The 15,689-nt window shown below is 47.1% G+C and overlaps 2 protein-coding genes across 3 annotated transcripts in view; one reads left to right on the top strand and one right to left on the bottom strand.

The window, feature by feature from the left end:
* The window catches only part of LOC142266917 (uncharacterized), a 58,041-nt gene extending 57,546 nt beyond the window's left edge, over nucleotides 1–495 (bottom strand). Inside the window, exon 1 of the mRNA XM_075332327.1 lies at nucleotides 445–495. Coding sequence (XP_075188442.1) covers nucleotides 445–495 — 51 coding nt within the window. The remainder of the gene's footprint in view (nucleotides 1–444) is intronic.
* Nucleotides 1–15,689, top strand: part of LOC142303893 (uncharacterized) — a 59,974-nt gene that overhangs the window by 8,428 nt on the left and 35,857 nt on the right. For both annotated transcript variants that reach the window (XM_075345757.1, XM_075345748.1), the window contains exons 2-3: nucleotides 7,994–8,281; nucleotides 8,993–9,268. In XM_075345757.1, the coding sequence (XP_075201872.1) occupies nucleotides 7,994–8,281; nucleotides 8,993–9,268 (564 nt within the window). The remainder of the gene's footprint in view (nucleotides 1–7,993; nucleotides 8,282–8,992; nucleotides 9,269–15,689) is intronic.

Here is a 15,689-nt window from a genome sequence, read left to right as displayed (position 1 = left end):
CTCCATCCATGGACAGGATGGCTCTGATCTTCTTTTCCTATTACCTCCCATTCTTGTTGCAGAGCACGTTGCTCTTATACTCTCATTGGTTCCATGTTGGTCTTTATCCAGGGACAGGATAGTCCTGAGCTTCTTTGGCTATAACCACCCATTTTTGTAGCTGAGCAGGGTGCTTTTATACTTTGAGTGGTTCCATGCTGGTCTTCCATAAACAGCATGACCGTGATCTTCTTTGCCTATTGCCTCCCATTCTTGTAGCTAAGCAGGCTGCTCTTATACTTTGGTTGGTTCCATACTGGTCTCCACCATGGACAGGATGGCCTTCATCTTCTTTGCCTATTGCCTCCCATTCTTGTAACCTAGCAGGCTGCTTTTATACTTTGGTTGGTTCCATGCAGGTCTCCATCCATGGACAGGATGGCTCTGATCTTTGTTTTCTATTACCTCCCATTCTTGTAGCCAAGTAGGTTGCTCTTGTACTTTGTTTGGTTCCATGCTGGTCTCCACCATGGACAGGATGGTCTTGATCTTTGCTGTTACCTCCCATTCTTGTAGCTGAGCAGGTTGCTCTTAAGGGGGCTTTACACGCAATGACATCACTAACGAGATGTCGTTGGGGTCATGGAATTCGTGACGTACATCCGGCCTCATTAGTGACGTCGTTGCGTGTGAAACGTACGAACGACTGCTAATGATCAAAATTACTCACCTAATCATTGATCGTTGACACGTTATTCTAATCCCAAATATCGTTGCTGGTGCTGGACGCAGGTTGTTCTTCGTTCCTGAGGCAGCACACATCGCTACGTGTGACACCCCAGGTACGAGTAACAACATCGTACCTGCGTCCTCCGGTAACGAGGTGGGCGTCACTTCCTTTCAGCTGCTCTCCGCCCCTGCGCTTCTATTGGACGGCTGCCGTGTGACGTCGGTTAGAAAGGAGGCGGTTCGCCGGCCACAGTGACGTCGCTAGGCAGGTAAGTACGTGTGACGGGTCCTAGCGATATTGTGCACCACGGGCAGCGATTTGCTCGTGACGCACAACCGACGGGGGCGGGCGCTTTCACCAGCGACATCGCTAGCAATGTCGCTGCGTGTAAAGCAGCCTTTATGCTTTTGTTTGCTGGTCTCCACCATGGCCTGATCGGCTCTGATCTTCTTTGCCTATTGCCTCCCATTCTTGTAGCTGAGCAGGTTGCTCTTATACTTTGGTTGGTTCCATACTGGTCTCCACCATGGCCTGATGGGCTCTGATCTTATTTGCCTATTACCTCCCATTCTTGTAGCTGAGCAGGTTGCTCTTATGCTTTGGTTGGTTCCATGCTGGTCTCCACCATGGCCTGATGGGCTCTGATCGTCTTTGCCTATTACCTCCCATTCTTGTAGCCGAGCAGGCTGCTCTTATACTTTGGTTGGTTCCATGCTGGTCTCCACCATGGCCTGATGGGCTCTGATCTTCTTTGCCTATTACCTCCCATTCTTGTAGCTGAGCAGGTTGCTCTTATACTTTAGTTGGTTCCATGCTGGTCTCCACCATGGCCTGATGGGCTCTGATCGTCTTTGCCTATTACCTCCCATTCTTGTAGCCAAGCAGATTGCTCTTATACTTTGGTTGGTTCCATGCTGGTCTCCACCATGGCCTGATGGGCTCTGATCTTCTTTGCCTATTACCTCCCATTCTTGTAGCCAAGCAGATTGCTCTTATACTTTGGTTGGTTCCATGCTGCTCTCCACCATTGCCTGATGGGCTCTGATCTTCTTTGCCTATTACCTCCCATTCTTGTAGCCGAGCAGGTTGCTCTTATACTTTGGTTGGTTCCATGCTGGTCTCCACCATGGCCTGATGGGCTCTGATCTTCTTTGCCTATTACCTCCCATTCTTGTAGCTGAGCAGGTTGCTCTTATACTTTGGTTGGTTCCATGCTGGTCTCCACCATGGCCTGATGGGCTCTGATCTTCTTTGCCTATTACCTCCCATTCTTGTAGCTGAGCAGATTGCTCTTATACTTTGGTTGGTTCCATGCTGGTCTCCACCATGGCCTGATGGGCTCTGATCTTCTTTGCCTATTGCCTCCCATTCTTGTAGCTGAGCAGATTGCTCTTATGCTTTGGTTGGTTCTATGCTGGTCTCCACCATGGCCTGATGGGCTCTGATCTTCTTTGCCTATTACCTCCCATTCTTGTAGCTGAGCAGATTGCTCTTATGCTTTGGTTGGTTCTATGCTGGTCTCCACCATGGCCTGATGGGCTCTGATCTTCTTTGCCTATTACCTCCCATTCTTGTAGCTGAGCAGATTGCTCTTATACTTTGGTTGGTTCCATGCTGGTCTCCACCATGGCCTGATGGGCTCTGATCTTCTTTGCCTATTACCTCCCATTCTTGTAGCTGAGTAGGCTGCTCTTATACTTTGGTTGGTTCCATACTGGTCTCCACCATGGCCTGATGGGCTCTGATCTTCTTTGCCTATTACCTCCCATTCTTGTAGCTGAGCAGATTGCTCTTATACTTTGGTTGGTTCCATGCTGGTCTCCACCATGGCCTGATGGGCTCTGATCTTCTTTGCCTATTACCTCCCATTCTTGTAGCTGAGTAGGCTGCTCTTATGCTTTGGTTGGTTCCATGCTGGTTTCCACCATGGCCTGATGGGCTCTGATCTTCTTTGCCTATTTCCTCCCATTCTTGTAGCTGAGCAGGTTGCTCTTATACTTTGGTTGGTTCCATGCTGGTCTCCACCATGGCCTGATGGGCTCTGATCTTCTTTGCCTATTACCTCCCATTCTTGTAGCTGAGCAGGTTGCTCTTATACTTTGGTTGGTTCCATGCTGGTCTCCACCATGGCCTGATGGGCTCTGATCTTCTTTGCCTATTTCCTCCCATTCTTGTAGCTGAGCAGATTGCTCTTATACTTTGGTTGGTTCCATGCTGGTCTCCACCATGGCCTGATGGGCTCTGATCTTCTTTGCCTATTTCCTCCCATTCTTGTAGCTGAGCAGGTTGCTCTTATACTTTGGTTGGTTCCATGCTGGTCTCCACCATGGCCTGATCGGCTCTGATCTTCTTTTCCTATTACCTCCCATTCTTGTAGCTGAGTAGGTTGCTCTTATACTTTGGTTGGTTCCATGCTGGTCTCCACCATGGCCTGATCGGCTCTGATCTTCTTTGCCTATTTCCTCCCATTCTTGTAGCTGAGTAGGCTGCTCTTATACTTTGGTTGGTTCAATGCTGGTCTCCACCATGGCCTGATCGGCTCTGATCTTCTTTTCCTATTACCTCCCATTCTTGTAGCTGAGTAGGCTGCTCTTATACTTTGGTTGGTTTCATGCTGCTTCTCCCCCCGTAGCCTCGTATTCCTCGTGCCTTTTACATCCCTTTTTTGGAGAAGTTTAGGCTTTTACATTTGGGTTGATTTTCTTCCTCACTTGTTCCCTAACATTGCAGAGCTGAATAGTGGATTTTTCCCCATATTGGTCGTCATTCATATAATAGATAGGATCGCTCCACACTTTTGTGTCTAGCACCTTTCCAGGCTGCTGCTTTTCTTATACAGATCCTGTCCCCGCTGGTGGTTAGCCACAAGCTTCTTTTTCTGGTACTTCTTGTAGGTGTAACCTGTTCTTCCTCCAGTTTGGTTTTCTTTTTCTGTGCAGCCAATGTGATTGGGATCTTTATTTCGGTTGACGTCAATAATGGGAGAGGAGGAATAGACCCACCTTGATCTGTAGTTTTATTCCCATAGACCATAAACTCACATATAGTTTAAATAGCAGGGAAAGTTATCAAGGTTCTAATTAGCCTCTGGAATATCCGATGTATATAAACAATTTATTAGATATGCATTAAAAGAAGACAGACAGCATATACACACAAGTGCAGGTGCAAAAAAGTGCAGGTGCATAAAATATAAATGCACACTGCAAAAATGTGCACCACAAGGGATGTAATACTTCAAAACCTTTGTCATTTTGTGAAGTATACGTCCTTTGTGGTTATATTTTTCCACTGTACATTTATATTTATGCACTTGCACTTTGTGCCCATGTTTCCTTACTTGTAGCTGAGCAGGCCGCTCTTATACTTTAGCAAAAAATTTTTCTTTAGGATCAACAACGTCCCGGGAATATTCAAGTTATACAAAAATCGCCAAATATTCCCAATATAAACAATTATTTATTTAATAAAAAATTCCACACCACAGTGTAAGTAAACAAGTGATCACTAGATCATGTACATATAAAATGTTCCAGATGACAGTAAAGATATGCAAGTAGACAAGATTCACAAACAACTTAGAGCATAGGACTTAACTTAGGCTGAAAATATAGCAGTATTCAGCACCCAAATTTTGGAGTCTATCAGTCCATAAGGTCCAGGCACATATATGCTGTTGCTCTTTCAGAAGTCCTTTTAATATAGGTGAATCGTCCACTTAGATGTCATATAAATATTCCTTCTTAGTTCCTCCGCCTCGACGCGTTTCCCCACACGGAGAGTGTGGTTCATCTGGAGGCTATGAGTTTAAATACATTTAATCAGCATCAAGATATACAGGGATACACAGTTTTAAAAACATTATCACAGTAGCATCAAACAAATAGAGAACCAACAATGTATTTAGTACTTGCCCAAAATGAAGGTTAGGTGTACAGGTCCATGGCACCAGATAGACAGGATCAGCAATGGTACAGACGATGCTGTGTAGATGACCACCACTGTCCAAGTGATCGCCATGGAGCTGAACCACCATATAGGTATATATATACCAAACATTATTCAAAACACCTGAGGGCACAACAGGGCGGAAGCTACCGGATGTCCGGTGTACGCCCCCTACATGACGCGCGCTTAATGCACGTGCCATACGGGGGCCCAAAGGGATCAATACATTTGCCGTCCAGCGATACTGAGACCCGACCACGCATGCCCAGTATCGCGAACTCATTGTGCCCGCGTCAGGACGGATGCCTGCTCGGGTCAAATTACATGGACGGGAGAAACAGAGACTTCTGCGCATGCGCGCGGCCTCCATAGATACAGAAAGAGCGTCCCAGGAGAGCCGCGTCACATGGTCCAATGAGAAGATCCTCAACACGCATGCGCAGTATCATAGAGATAAGACTTAGATATTTTTCACCACCGCCCTTGAGAATCACTCAGAAGGCGGTGTTTAAATTATTTTAATGGACACCGCATCAATCAGAGCTACCGCCCCTGGCCCTGAGGCGTAAAGAGGACAATATAGATACTAAGTATGATTACATTAGGCATAGTAACATAAGTTACACAGATATACATATGGCCAATTATAATGTACATATGGCCTATTGTGATATACAGATATACATATGGCCAAGTTTGATTACATTAGACATAATAGCATAGATTACATAGATATACATATGGCCAATACCATGTATATAGATACATTTTATATATTCCTGAGGCAAGCACTTACAAAGATAATTATGATAATAACCAATAATATAGAAACCCCTTACTTAAGTGGGCAAACTTCCAAAGTAAAGCATAGTAAGACCCTTAAACAGTATATACCCTGTCCAAGCTATGTCGGGAGGAAGCAACTAAATATAAGCTGCTCGTTAAGCCCCCCTGGTGAAAGGGAGCCCAACTTAAAAATCCATGCTGACTCCTTCTGTAAAAGGAGCCTATCAAAATCTCCACCTCTAGGGTTAGGTTTTACTAGCTCCAACACAGAAAAACGAATATGAGTTAAGTCACCCCTATGTGTCGCATTCATGTGACGGGAGATTGGTGTATCTCGTTTATTCCGAATGTCGGATAAATGCTCCCCCACTCTCCTCCGGAGTTCTCTTAGGGTCTTGCCCACGTAGTCCATTGGACACGTGCAGCATGCCCTATAGACAACTCCGGAGGTCCTACAGTTACTGAAATCACGCAAATAAAACGTTTTGCCATTAGCCGAACTCTTTATTCCTTTACATTGTTCCATTGATCCACAATATTTACAATTACCACAACGGAACATGCCAACAATTTTTCTGTCCAGCCAAGTTCCTTCTGGTCTAGGTGCCTGGTACATGCTGTGGGTCAGCATGTCACCCAAAGAACGCCCTCGCCTATATGTAATACATGGCAATTTTGAAATATGTTTGGAAAGGTCAGGGTCAGCCCTTAAGATCCCCCAATATTTTTTTATGACCGAAAACACTCTATCTGATTGGGTGTCAAAGGTACCGATTATACGTGTGATGTTAGAGTTGTCTTCACGTATCCTCGGGGTCATAAGCGAATGTCGGTTAGTATTCTGGGCATAAGCATACGACTGCTGTAAAATACGCCTAGGGTACCCACGCTCCAAAAAACGATCAAAAAGATCTGCGGCCTGTTTTTTGAAATCATCCTCTCTGGAACAATTCCTGCGTATACGCAGGAATTGCCCCTTTGGAATACCTTTTCTAAGGGCAAGAGGATGATGACTATCCCATTTTAATAATGAATTCGTTGCCGTAGGCTTACGATGCGTGAGTGTCTGAATTCTACCTCTTACATCTTTTACTATTACCAGATCCAAAAAGGTAATTGAGTTGTGATCACAGGTGTAAGTGAATCTAAGCCCTAGGGAATTATTGTTGAGACCCCCAACAAATTGCTCAAAATCAAAAATGGACCCTGTCCAGAGGATGAGGATGTCGTCAATGTACCGGACCCAAAGTCCGATACATTGATGAGATTCCCCATCCTCCCCCCCAAAAACTACCGTTTCCTCCCACCAGCCCAGGTAAAATAATTTAAACACCGCCTTCTGAGTGATTCTCAAGGGCGGTGGTGAAAAATATCTAAGTCTTATCTCTATGATACTGCGCATGCGTGTTGAGGATCTTCTCATTGGACCATGTGACGCGGCTCTCCTGGGACGCTCTTTCTGTATCTATGGAGGCCGCGCGCATGCGCAGAAGTCTCTGTTTCTCCCGTCCATGTAATTTGACCCGAGCAGGCATCCGTCCTGACGCGGGCACAATGAGTTCGCGATACTGGGCATGCGTGGTCGGGTCTCAGTATCGCTGGACGGCAAATGTATTGATCCCTTTGGGCCCCCGTATGGCACGTGCATTAAGCGCGCGTCATGTAGGGGGCGTACACCGGACATCCGGTAGTTTCCGCCCTGTTGTGCCCTCAGGTGTTTTGAATAATGTTTGGTATATATATACCTATATGGTGGTTCAGCTCCATGGCGATCACTTGGACAGTGGTGGTCATCTACACAGCATCGTCTGTACCATTGCTGATCCTGTCTATCTGGTGCCATGGACCTGTACACCTAACCTTCATTTTGGGCAAGTACTAAATACATTGTTGGTTCTCTATTTGTTTGATGCTACTGTGATAATGTTTTTAAAACTGTGTATCCCTGTATATCTTGATGCTGATTAAATGTATTTAAACTCATAGCCTCCAGATGAACCACACTCTCCGTGTGGGGAAACGCGTCGAGGCGGAGGAACTAAGAAGGAATATTTATATGACATCTAAGTGGACGATTCACCTATATTAAAAGGACTTCTGAAAGAGCAACAGCATATATGTGCCTGGACCTTATGGACTGATAGACTCCAAAATTTGGGTGCTGAATACTGCTATATTTTCAGCCTAAGTTAAGTCCTATGCTCTAAGTTGTTTGTGAATCTTGTCTACTTGCATATCTTTACTGTCATCTGGAACATTTTATATGTACATGATCTAGTGATCACTTGTTTACTTACACTGTGGTGTGGAATTTTTTATTAAATAAATAATTGTTTATATTGGGAATATTTGGCGCTCTTATACTTTGTCATTTTGTGAAGTATATATCCATTGTGGTTATATTTTTGCAATATACATCTATATTTCATGCACTTGCACTTTTTTGCACCTGCACTTTTATAAACCATCCCATGTTTCCTTACTTGTAACGTTTTACTTACATGTTATGTTTTGTGATTTTATTCATTTTCTTTTTTTTTCTTTTGTTAGTAAACCCTGTTATCAGGAAACATGAGATTTACCGGGTCATTGGATCTTCCGTGACTTTCCCTCCAATCAAAATCACTGAAGAAACTTTTTATGACTTCAAAAAACTCAGAGACATTCTTATACTGAATTATCACGGCATCGCGAATATCCGACCACCGTACATTAAGCGCGTCAACTTCATGATAAGTGGGGAAATCGAACTGAGAAACCTGACAGAAGATGACAGCGGAACGTACGAGCAAGTGGTGAACATGAGAGTGGTGGCCATCATCTATCTCCATGTGATCGGTGAGTCCCGTGGATGAACTCCACCTACCAACATTCCCTCTTAGGTCCTAATAAGACCCACCCTAACTCATTGCCTCCATATGACCCACCTGAGGTGAGGTGAGGACAGTCCTCCTAGTGAACGGCATGTGGTGGTCATGATTGGGCCGTGTATGTGTGGACATCGGTGCAGTCGGCTATTTCCATTTGTTGCCATTTTAATACTAATCCCCGTTATCTTTATAGACATGGAGGTGATGACTTTGGGTTTAGTTGGGTGAAATATTTGTAATACGAAATTCGTGACTGCTTGTCATTCACTAAACCAGGGTGTGCAATCTAAGGAACTCCTCACCCTCGTCCCAGTCTAGGTATGGACCTTTCTGGTTGGACCCCTGGTTCCAGCTCCCTTTTGTGCCAATGTACATGACAATAGGCCATAAAGGTTTGGTGTATGGTGGCTACAGAGATGAGGATAACCAGAGTCAGTACTGGGAAAGCAGGCTGGGGCACTATTGAGGCTTGACAGGGTCTGGGGTGCGATGTCCCCAGAGAGGAGACATCATTAGGATCTGCAGATGCTGCCGGTTCCAGAGCACAGATTGGGGGGAAGCAGAAAAGAAGAGCAGAACCTTGGAGTATAGAGCAGCCATGTGGCCAGGGAGGTCAGAGATAAGGCGAGATGAAGGTTGGAGGACCGTCTTCTGACCATACTGCTCTGTCTTCTTACAGAACCAGTGATTGAGCCAACGCTATGGAAGGTGAATGAGACGATACATGGAGATCAATGTCATGTCTTCCTGGAGTGCCACGTCCAGGGATCGGGGCCACTCAATGTGACATTTCTAAAAGATGGAGAAGAAATCTCTGAGAACATCACGACCATCGGCCGCTCCAGATTCTTGTCTGTAGACTCCTGGGATCCTGGTTCTCATGGATCTTACACTTGTAAATCATCCAACCCATTAGGTGTCAAGACTTCTTCACAGATTACAGTACCGACTGCGGGTATGTCCCCGTCCGTCCAACGCTGGAGCCTTCATCGGTTCTGGACTTAATGATTTTTCTTTTTCAAAATCATACTACTTGAGTGAATGTAGACAACACTGTCAGCAATGTAGAGAATGATGCTGGGCACATACAGCGGGTGAAATAAGTATTGGACACATCCCCAATTTTCTAAATAAATATATTTCTAAAGGTGCTATTGACATGAATTTCTCACTAGATGTCAGTTATAACCCATTCAATCCACACAGGCAAAGAAATCAAACCATAGATGTCCAAAAATTAGGTTTTATGCAGTAATGAGCATTCTTTGGTGATGAATCTTCCAGACGCCTCCTGTATGGAGACACTAGTCGCCTGCATTGCTCAGGTGGATTTTGGCCCATTCTTCTGCACACACTCCTTACATCCTGTATGGAGACACTAGTCGCTTGCATTGCTCAGGTGGATTTTGGTCCATTCCTCCACACACACTCCTCACATCCTGTATGGAGACACTAGTCGCCTGCATTGCTCAGGTGGATACACACTCCTGCCATCCTGTATGGAGACACTAGTCGCTTGCATTGCTCAGGTGGATTTTGGACCATTCTTCCACACACACTCCTCACATCCTGTATGGAGACACTAGTCGCCTGCATTGCTCAGGTGGATTTTGGTCCATTCTTCTGCACACACTCCTCACATCCTGTATGGAGACACTGGTCGCCTGCATTGCTCAGGTGGATTCTGGCCCATTCTTCTGCACACACTCCTCACATCCTGTATGGAGACACTAGTCACCTGCATTGCTCAGGTGGATTTTGGCCCATTCTTCCGCACACACTCCTCACATCCTGTATGGAGACACTAGTCACCTGCATTGCTCAGGTGGATTTTGGCCCATTCTTCTGCACACACTCCTCACATCCTGTATGGAGACACTAGTCGCCTGCATTGCTCAGGTGGATTTTGGTCCATTCTTCCGCACACACTCCTCACATCCTGTATGGAGACACTAGTCACCTGCATTGCTCAGGTGGATTTTGGCCCATTCTTCTGCACACACTCCTCACATCCTGTATGGACACACTAGTCACCTGCATTGCTCAGGTGGATTTTGGTCCATTCTTCCGCACACACTCCTCACTCACATCCTGTATGGAGACACTAGTCACCTGCATTGCTCAGGTGGATTTTGGTCCATTCTTCCGCACACACTCCTCACATCCTGTATGGAGACACTAGTCGTCTGCATTGCTCAGGTGGATTTTGGGCCATTCGTCCACACACACTCCTCACATCCTGTATGGAGACACTAGTCACCTGCATTGCTCAGGTGGATTTTGGCCCATTCTTCCGCACACACTCCTCACATCCTGTATGGAGACACTTGTTGCCTGCATTGCTCAGGTGGATTTTGGCCCATTCTCCCGCACACACTCCTCACATCCTGTATGGAGACACTAGTCACCTGCATTGCTCAGGTGGATTTTGTCCCATTCTTCCGCACACACTCCTCACATCCTGTATAGAGACACTAGTCGCCTGCATTGCTCAGGTAGATTTTGGCCCATTCTTCCGCACACACTCCTCACATCCTGTATGGAGACACTAGTGTCCTGCATTGCTCAGGTGGATTTTGGCCCATTCTTCTGCACACACTCCTCACATCCTGTATGGAGACACTAGTCACCTGCATTGCTCAGGTGGATTTTGGCCATTCCTCCGCACACACTCCTCACATCCTGTATGGAGACACTAGTCGCCTGCATTGCTCAGGTGGATTTTGTCCCATTCTTCCGCACACACTCCTCACATCCTGTATAGAGACACTAGTCGCCTGCATTGCTCAGGTAGATTTTGGCCCATTCTTCCGCACACACTCCTCACATCCTGTATGGAGACACTAGTCACCTGCATTGCTCAGGTGGATTTTGGCACATTCTTCTGCACACACTCCTCACTTCCTGTATGGAGACACTAGTCTCCTGCATTGCTCAGGTGGATTTTGGTCCATTCTTCTGCACACACACTCCTCACATCCTGTATGGAGACACTAGTCACCTGCATTGCTCAGGTGGGTTTTGGCCATTCTTCCGCACACACTCCTCACATCCTGTATGGAGACACTTGTCACCTGCATTGCTCAGGTGGGTTTTGGCCATTCTTCCGCACACACTCCTCACATCCTGTATAGAGACACTAGTCGCCTGCATTGCTCAGGTGGATTTTGGCCCATTCTTCCGCACACACTCCTCACATCCTGTATGGAGACACTAGTCACCTGCATTGCTCAGGTGGATTTTGGCCCATTCTTCTTCACACACTCCTGACATCCTGTATGGAGACACTAGTCGTCTGCATTGCTCTGGTGGATTTTGGTCCATTCTTCCGCACACTCCTCACATCCTGTATGGAGACACTAGTCGCCTGCATTGCTCAGGTGGATTTTGTCCCATTCTTCCGCACACACTCCTCACATCCTGTATGGAGACACTAGTCGCCTGCATTGCTCAGGTGGATTTTGTCCCATTCTTCCGCACACACTCCTCACATCCTGTATGGAGACACTAGTCGCCTGCATTGCTCAGGTGGATTTTGGCCCATTCTTCCGCACACACTCCTCACATCCTGTATGGAGACACTAGTCACCTGCATTGCTCAGGTGGATTTTGGCCCATTCTTCTGCACACTCTCCTCACATCCTGTATGGAGACACTAGTCGCCTGCATTGCTCAGGTAGATTTTGGTCCATTCTTCTGCACACACTCCTCACATCCTGTATGGAGACACTAGTCACCTGCATTGCTCAGGTAGATTTTGGTCCATTCTTCTGCACACACTCCTCCCATCCTGTATGGAGACACTAGTCGCCTGCATTGCTCAGGTAGATTTTGGTCCATTCTTCTGCACACTCTCCTCACATCCTGTATGGAGACACTAGTCACCTGCATTGCTCAGGTAGATTTTGGTCCATTCTTCTGCACACTCTCCTCACATCCTGTATGGAGACACTAGTCACCTGCATTGCTCAGGTAGATTTTGGTCCATTCTTCCGCACACACTCCTCACATCCTGTATGGAGACACAATTCACCTGCATTGCTCAGGTGGATTTTGGCCCATTCTTCCGCACACACTCCTCACATCCTGTATGGAGACACTAGTCGCCTGTATTGCTCAGGTGGATTTTGCCCTATTCTTCCGCACACACTCCTCACATCCTGTATGGAGACACTAGTCGCCTGCATTACTCAGGTGGATTTTGGTCCATTCTTCTGCACACTCCTCACATCCTGTATGGAGACACTAGTCGCCTGTATTGCTCAGGTGGATTTTGCCCTATTCTTCCGCACACACTCCTCACATCCTGTATGGAGACACTAGTCGCCTGCATTGCTCAGGTGGATTTTGGCCCATTCTTCTGCACACTCTCCTCACATCCTGTATGGAGACACTAGTCGCCTGCATTGCTCAGGTAGATTTTGGTCCATTCTTCTGCACACACTCCTCACATCCTGTATGGAGACACTAGTCACCTGCATTGCTCAGGTAGATTTTGGTCCATTCTTCTGCACACTCTCCTCACATCCTGTATGGAGACACTAGTCACCTGCATTGCTCAGGTAGATTTTGGTCCATTCTTCTGCACACTCTCCTCACATCCTGTATGGAGACACTAGTCACCTGCATTGCTCAGGTAGATTTTGGTCCATTCTTCCGCACACACTCCTCACATCCTGTATGGAGACACAATTCACCTGCATTGCTCAGGTGGATTTTGGCCCATTCTTCCGCACACACTCCTCACATCCTGTATGGAGACACTAGTCGCCTGTATTGCTCAGGTGGATTTTGCCCTATTCTTCCGCACACACTCCTCACATCCTGTATGGAGACACTAGTCGCCTGCATTACTCAGGTGGATTTTGGTCCATTCTTCTGCACACTCCTCACATCCTGTATGGAGACACTAGTCGCCTGTATTGCTCAGGTGGATTTTGCCCTATTCTTCCGCACACACTCCTCACATCCTGTATGGAGACACTAGTCGCCTGCATTGCTCAGGTGGATTTTGGCCCATTCTTCCGCACACACTCCTCACATCCTGTATGGAGACACTAGTCGCCTGCATTGCTCAGGTGGATTTTGGTCCATTCTTCTGCACACACTCCTCACATCCTGTATGGAGACACTAGTCACCTGCATTGCTCAGGTGGATTTTGGGCCATTCTTCCGCACACACTCCTCACATCCTGTATGGAGACACTAGTCGCCTGCATTGCTCAGGTAGATTTTGGTCCATTCTTCTGCACACACTCCTCACATCCTGTATGGAGACACTAGTCACTTGCATTGCTCAGGTAGATTTTGGGCCATTCTTCCACACACACTCCTCACATCCTGTATGGAGACACTAGTCGCCTGCATTGCTCAGGTGGATTTTGGTCCATTCTTCCGCACACACTCCTCACATCCTGTATGGAGACACTAGTCCCTGCATTGCTCAGGTGGATTTTGGCCCATTCTTCCGCACACACTCCTCACATCCTGTATAGAGACACTAGTCACCTGCATTGCTCAGGTGGATTTTGGCCCATTCTTCTGCACACACTCCTCACATCCTGTATGGAGACACTAGTCACCTGCATTGCTCAGGTGGATTTTGGCCCATTCTTCCGCACACACTCCTCACATTCTGTATGGAGACACTAGTCTCCTGCATTGCTCAGGTGGATTTTGCCCATTCTTCAGCACACACTTCTCACATCCTGTATGGAGACACTAGTCGCCTGCATTGCTCAGGTGGATTTTGGTCCATTCTTTCGCACACACTCCTCACATCCTGTATGGAGACACTAGTCTCCTGCATTGCTCAGGTGGATTTTGCCCATTCTTCTGCACACACTCCTCACATCCTGTATGGAGACACTAGTCGCCTGCATTGCTCAGGTGGATTTTGGCCCATTCTTCCGCACACTCCTCACATCCTGTATGGAGACACTAGTCGCCTGCATTGCTCAGGTGGATTTTGGTCCCTTCTTCCGCACACACTCCTCACATCCTGTATGGTGACACTAGTCGCCTGCATTGCTCAGGGGGATTTTGGTCCATTCTTCCGCACACACTCCTCACATCCTGTATGGAGACACTAGTCGCCTGCATTGCTCAGGTGGATTTTGGCCCATTCTTCTGCACACTCCTCACATCCTGTATGGAGACACTAGTCGCCTGCATTGCTCAGGTGGATTTTGGCCCATTCTTCTGCACACTCCTCACATCCTGTATGGAGACACTAGTCGCCTGCATTGCTCAGGTGGATTTTGGCCCATTCTTCCGCACACACACTCCTCACATCCTGTATGGAGACAATAGTCACCTGCATTGCTCAGGTGGATTTTGGCCCATTCTTCCGCACACACTCCTCACATCCTGTATGGAGACACTAGTCACCTGCATTGCTCAGGTGGATTTTGTTCCATTCTTCCGCACACACTCCTCACATCCTGTATGGAGACACTAGTCACCTGCATTGCTCAGGTGGATTTTGTTCCATTCTTCCGCACACACTCCTCACATCCTGTATGGAGACACTAGTCGCCTGCATTGCTCAGGTGGATTTTGGCCCATTCTTCCGCACACACTCCTCACATTCTGTATGGAGACACTAGTCGCCTGCATTGCTCAGGTGGATTTTGGCCCATTCTTCCGCACACACACTCCTCACATCCTGTATGGAGACAATAGTCACCTGCATTGCTCAGGTGGATTTTGGCCCATTCTTCTGCACACTCCTCACATCCTGTATGGAGACACAAGTCACCTGCATTGCTCAGGTGGATTTTGGGCCATTCTTCCGCACACACCCCTCACATCCTGTATGGAGACACTAGTCACCTGCATTGCTCAGGGGGATTTTGGTCCATTCTTCCGCACACACTCCTCACATCCTGTATGGAGACACTAGTCACCTGCATTGCTCAGGGGGATTTTGGTCCATTCTTCCGCACACACTCCTCACATCCTGTATGGAGACACTAGTCGCCTGCATTGCTCAGGTGGATTTTGGCCCATTCTTCCACACACAAACTCCTCACATCCTGTATGGAGACACTGGCCGCCTGCATTGCTCAGGTGGATTTTGTTCCATTCTTCCGCACACACTCCTCACATCCTGTATGGAGACACTAGTCGCCTGCATTGCTCAGGTGGATTTTGGCCCATTCTTCCGCACACACTCCTCACATTCTGTATGGAGACACTAGTCGCCTGCATTGCTCAGGTGGATTTTGGCCCATTCTTCCGCACACACACTCCTCACATCCTGTATGGAGACAATAGTCACCTGCATTGCTGAGGTGGATGTTGGCCCATTCTTCCGCACACACTCCTCACATCCTGTATGGAGACACTAGTCGCCTGCATTGCTCAGGTGGATT

Source organism: Anomaloglossus baeobatrachus, chromosome 1 (assembly GCF_048569485.1).
Source record: "Anomaloglossus baeobatrachus isolate aAnoBae1 chromosome 1, aAnoBae1.hap1, whole genome shotgun sequence".
NCBI lineage: Eukaryota > Metazoa > Chordata > Amphibia > Anura > Aromobatidae > Anomaloglossus > Anomaloglossus baeobatrachus.
The sequence above is the reverse complement of the archived record's forward strand: the minus strand, read 5'-3'. Positions and strand labels throughout refer to the sequence as shown.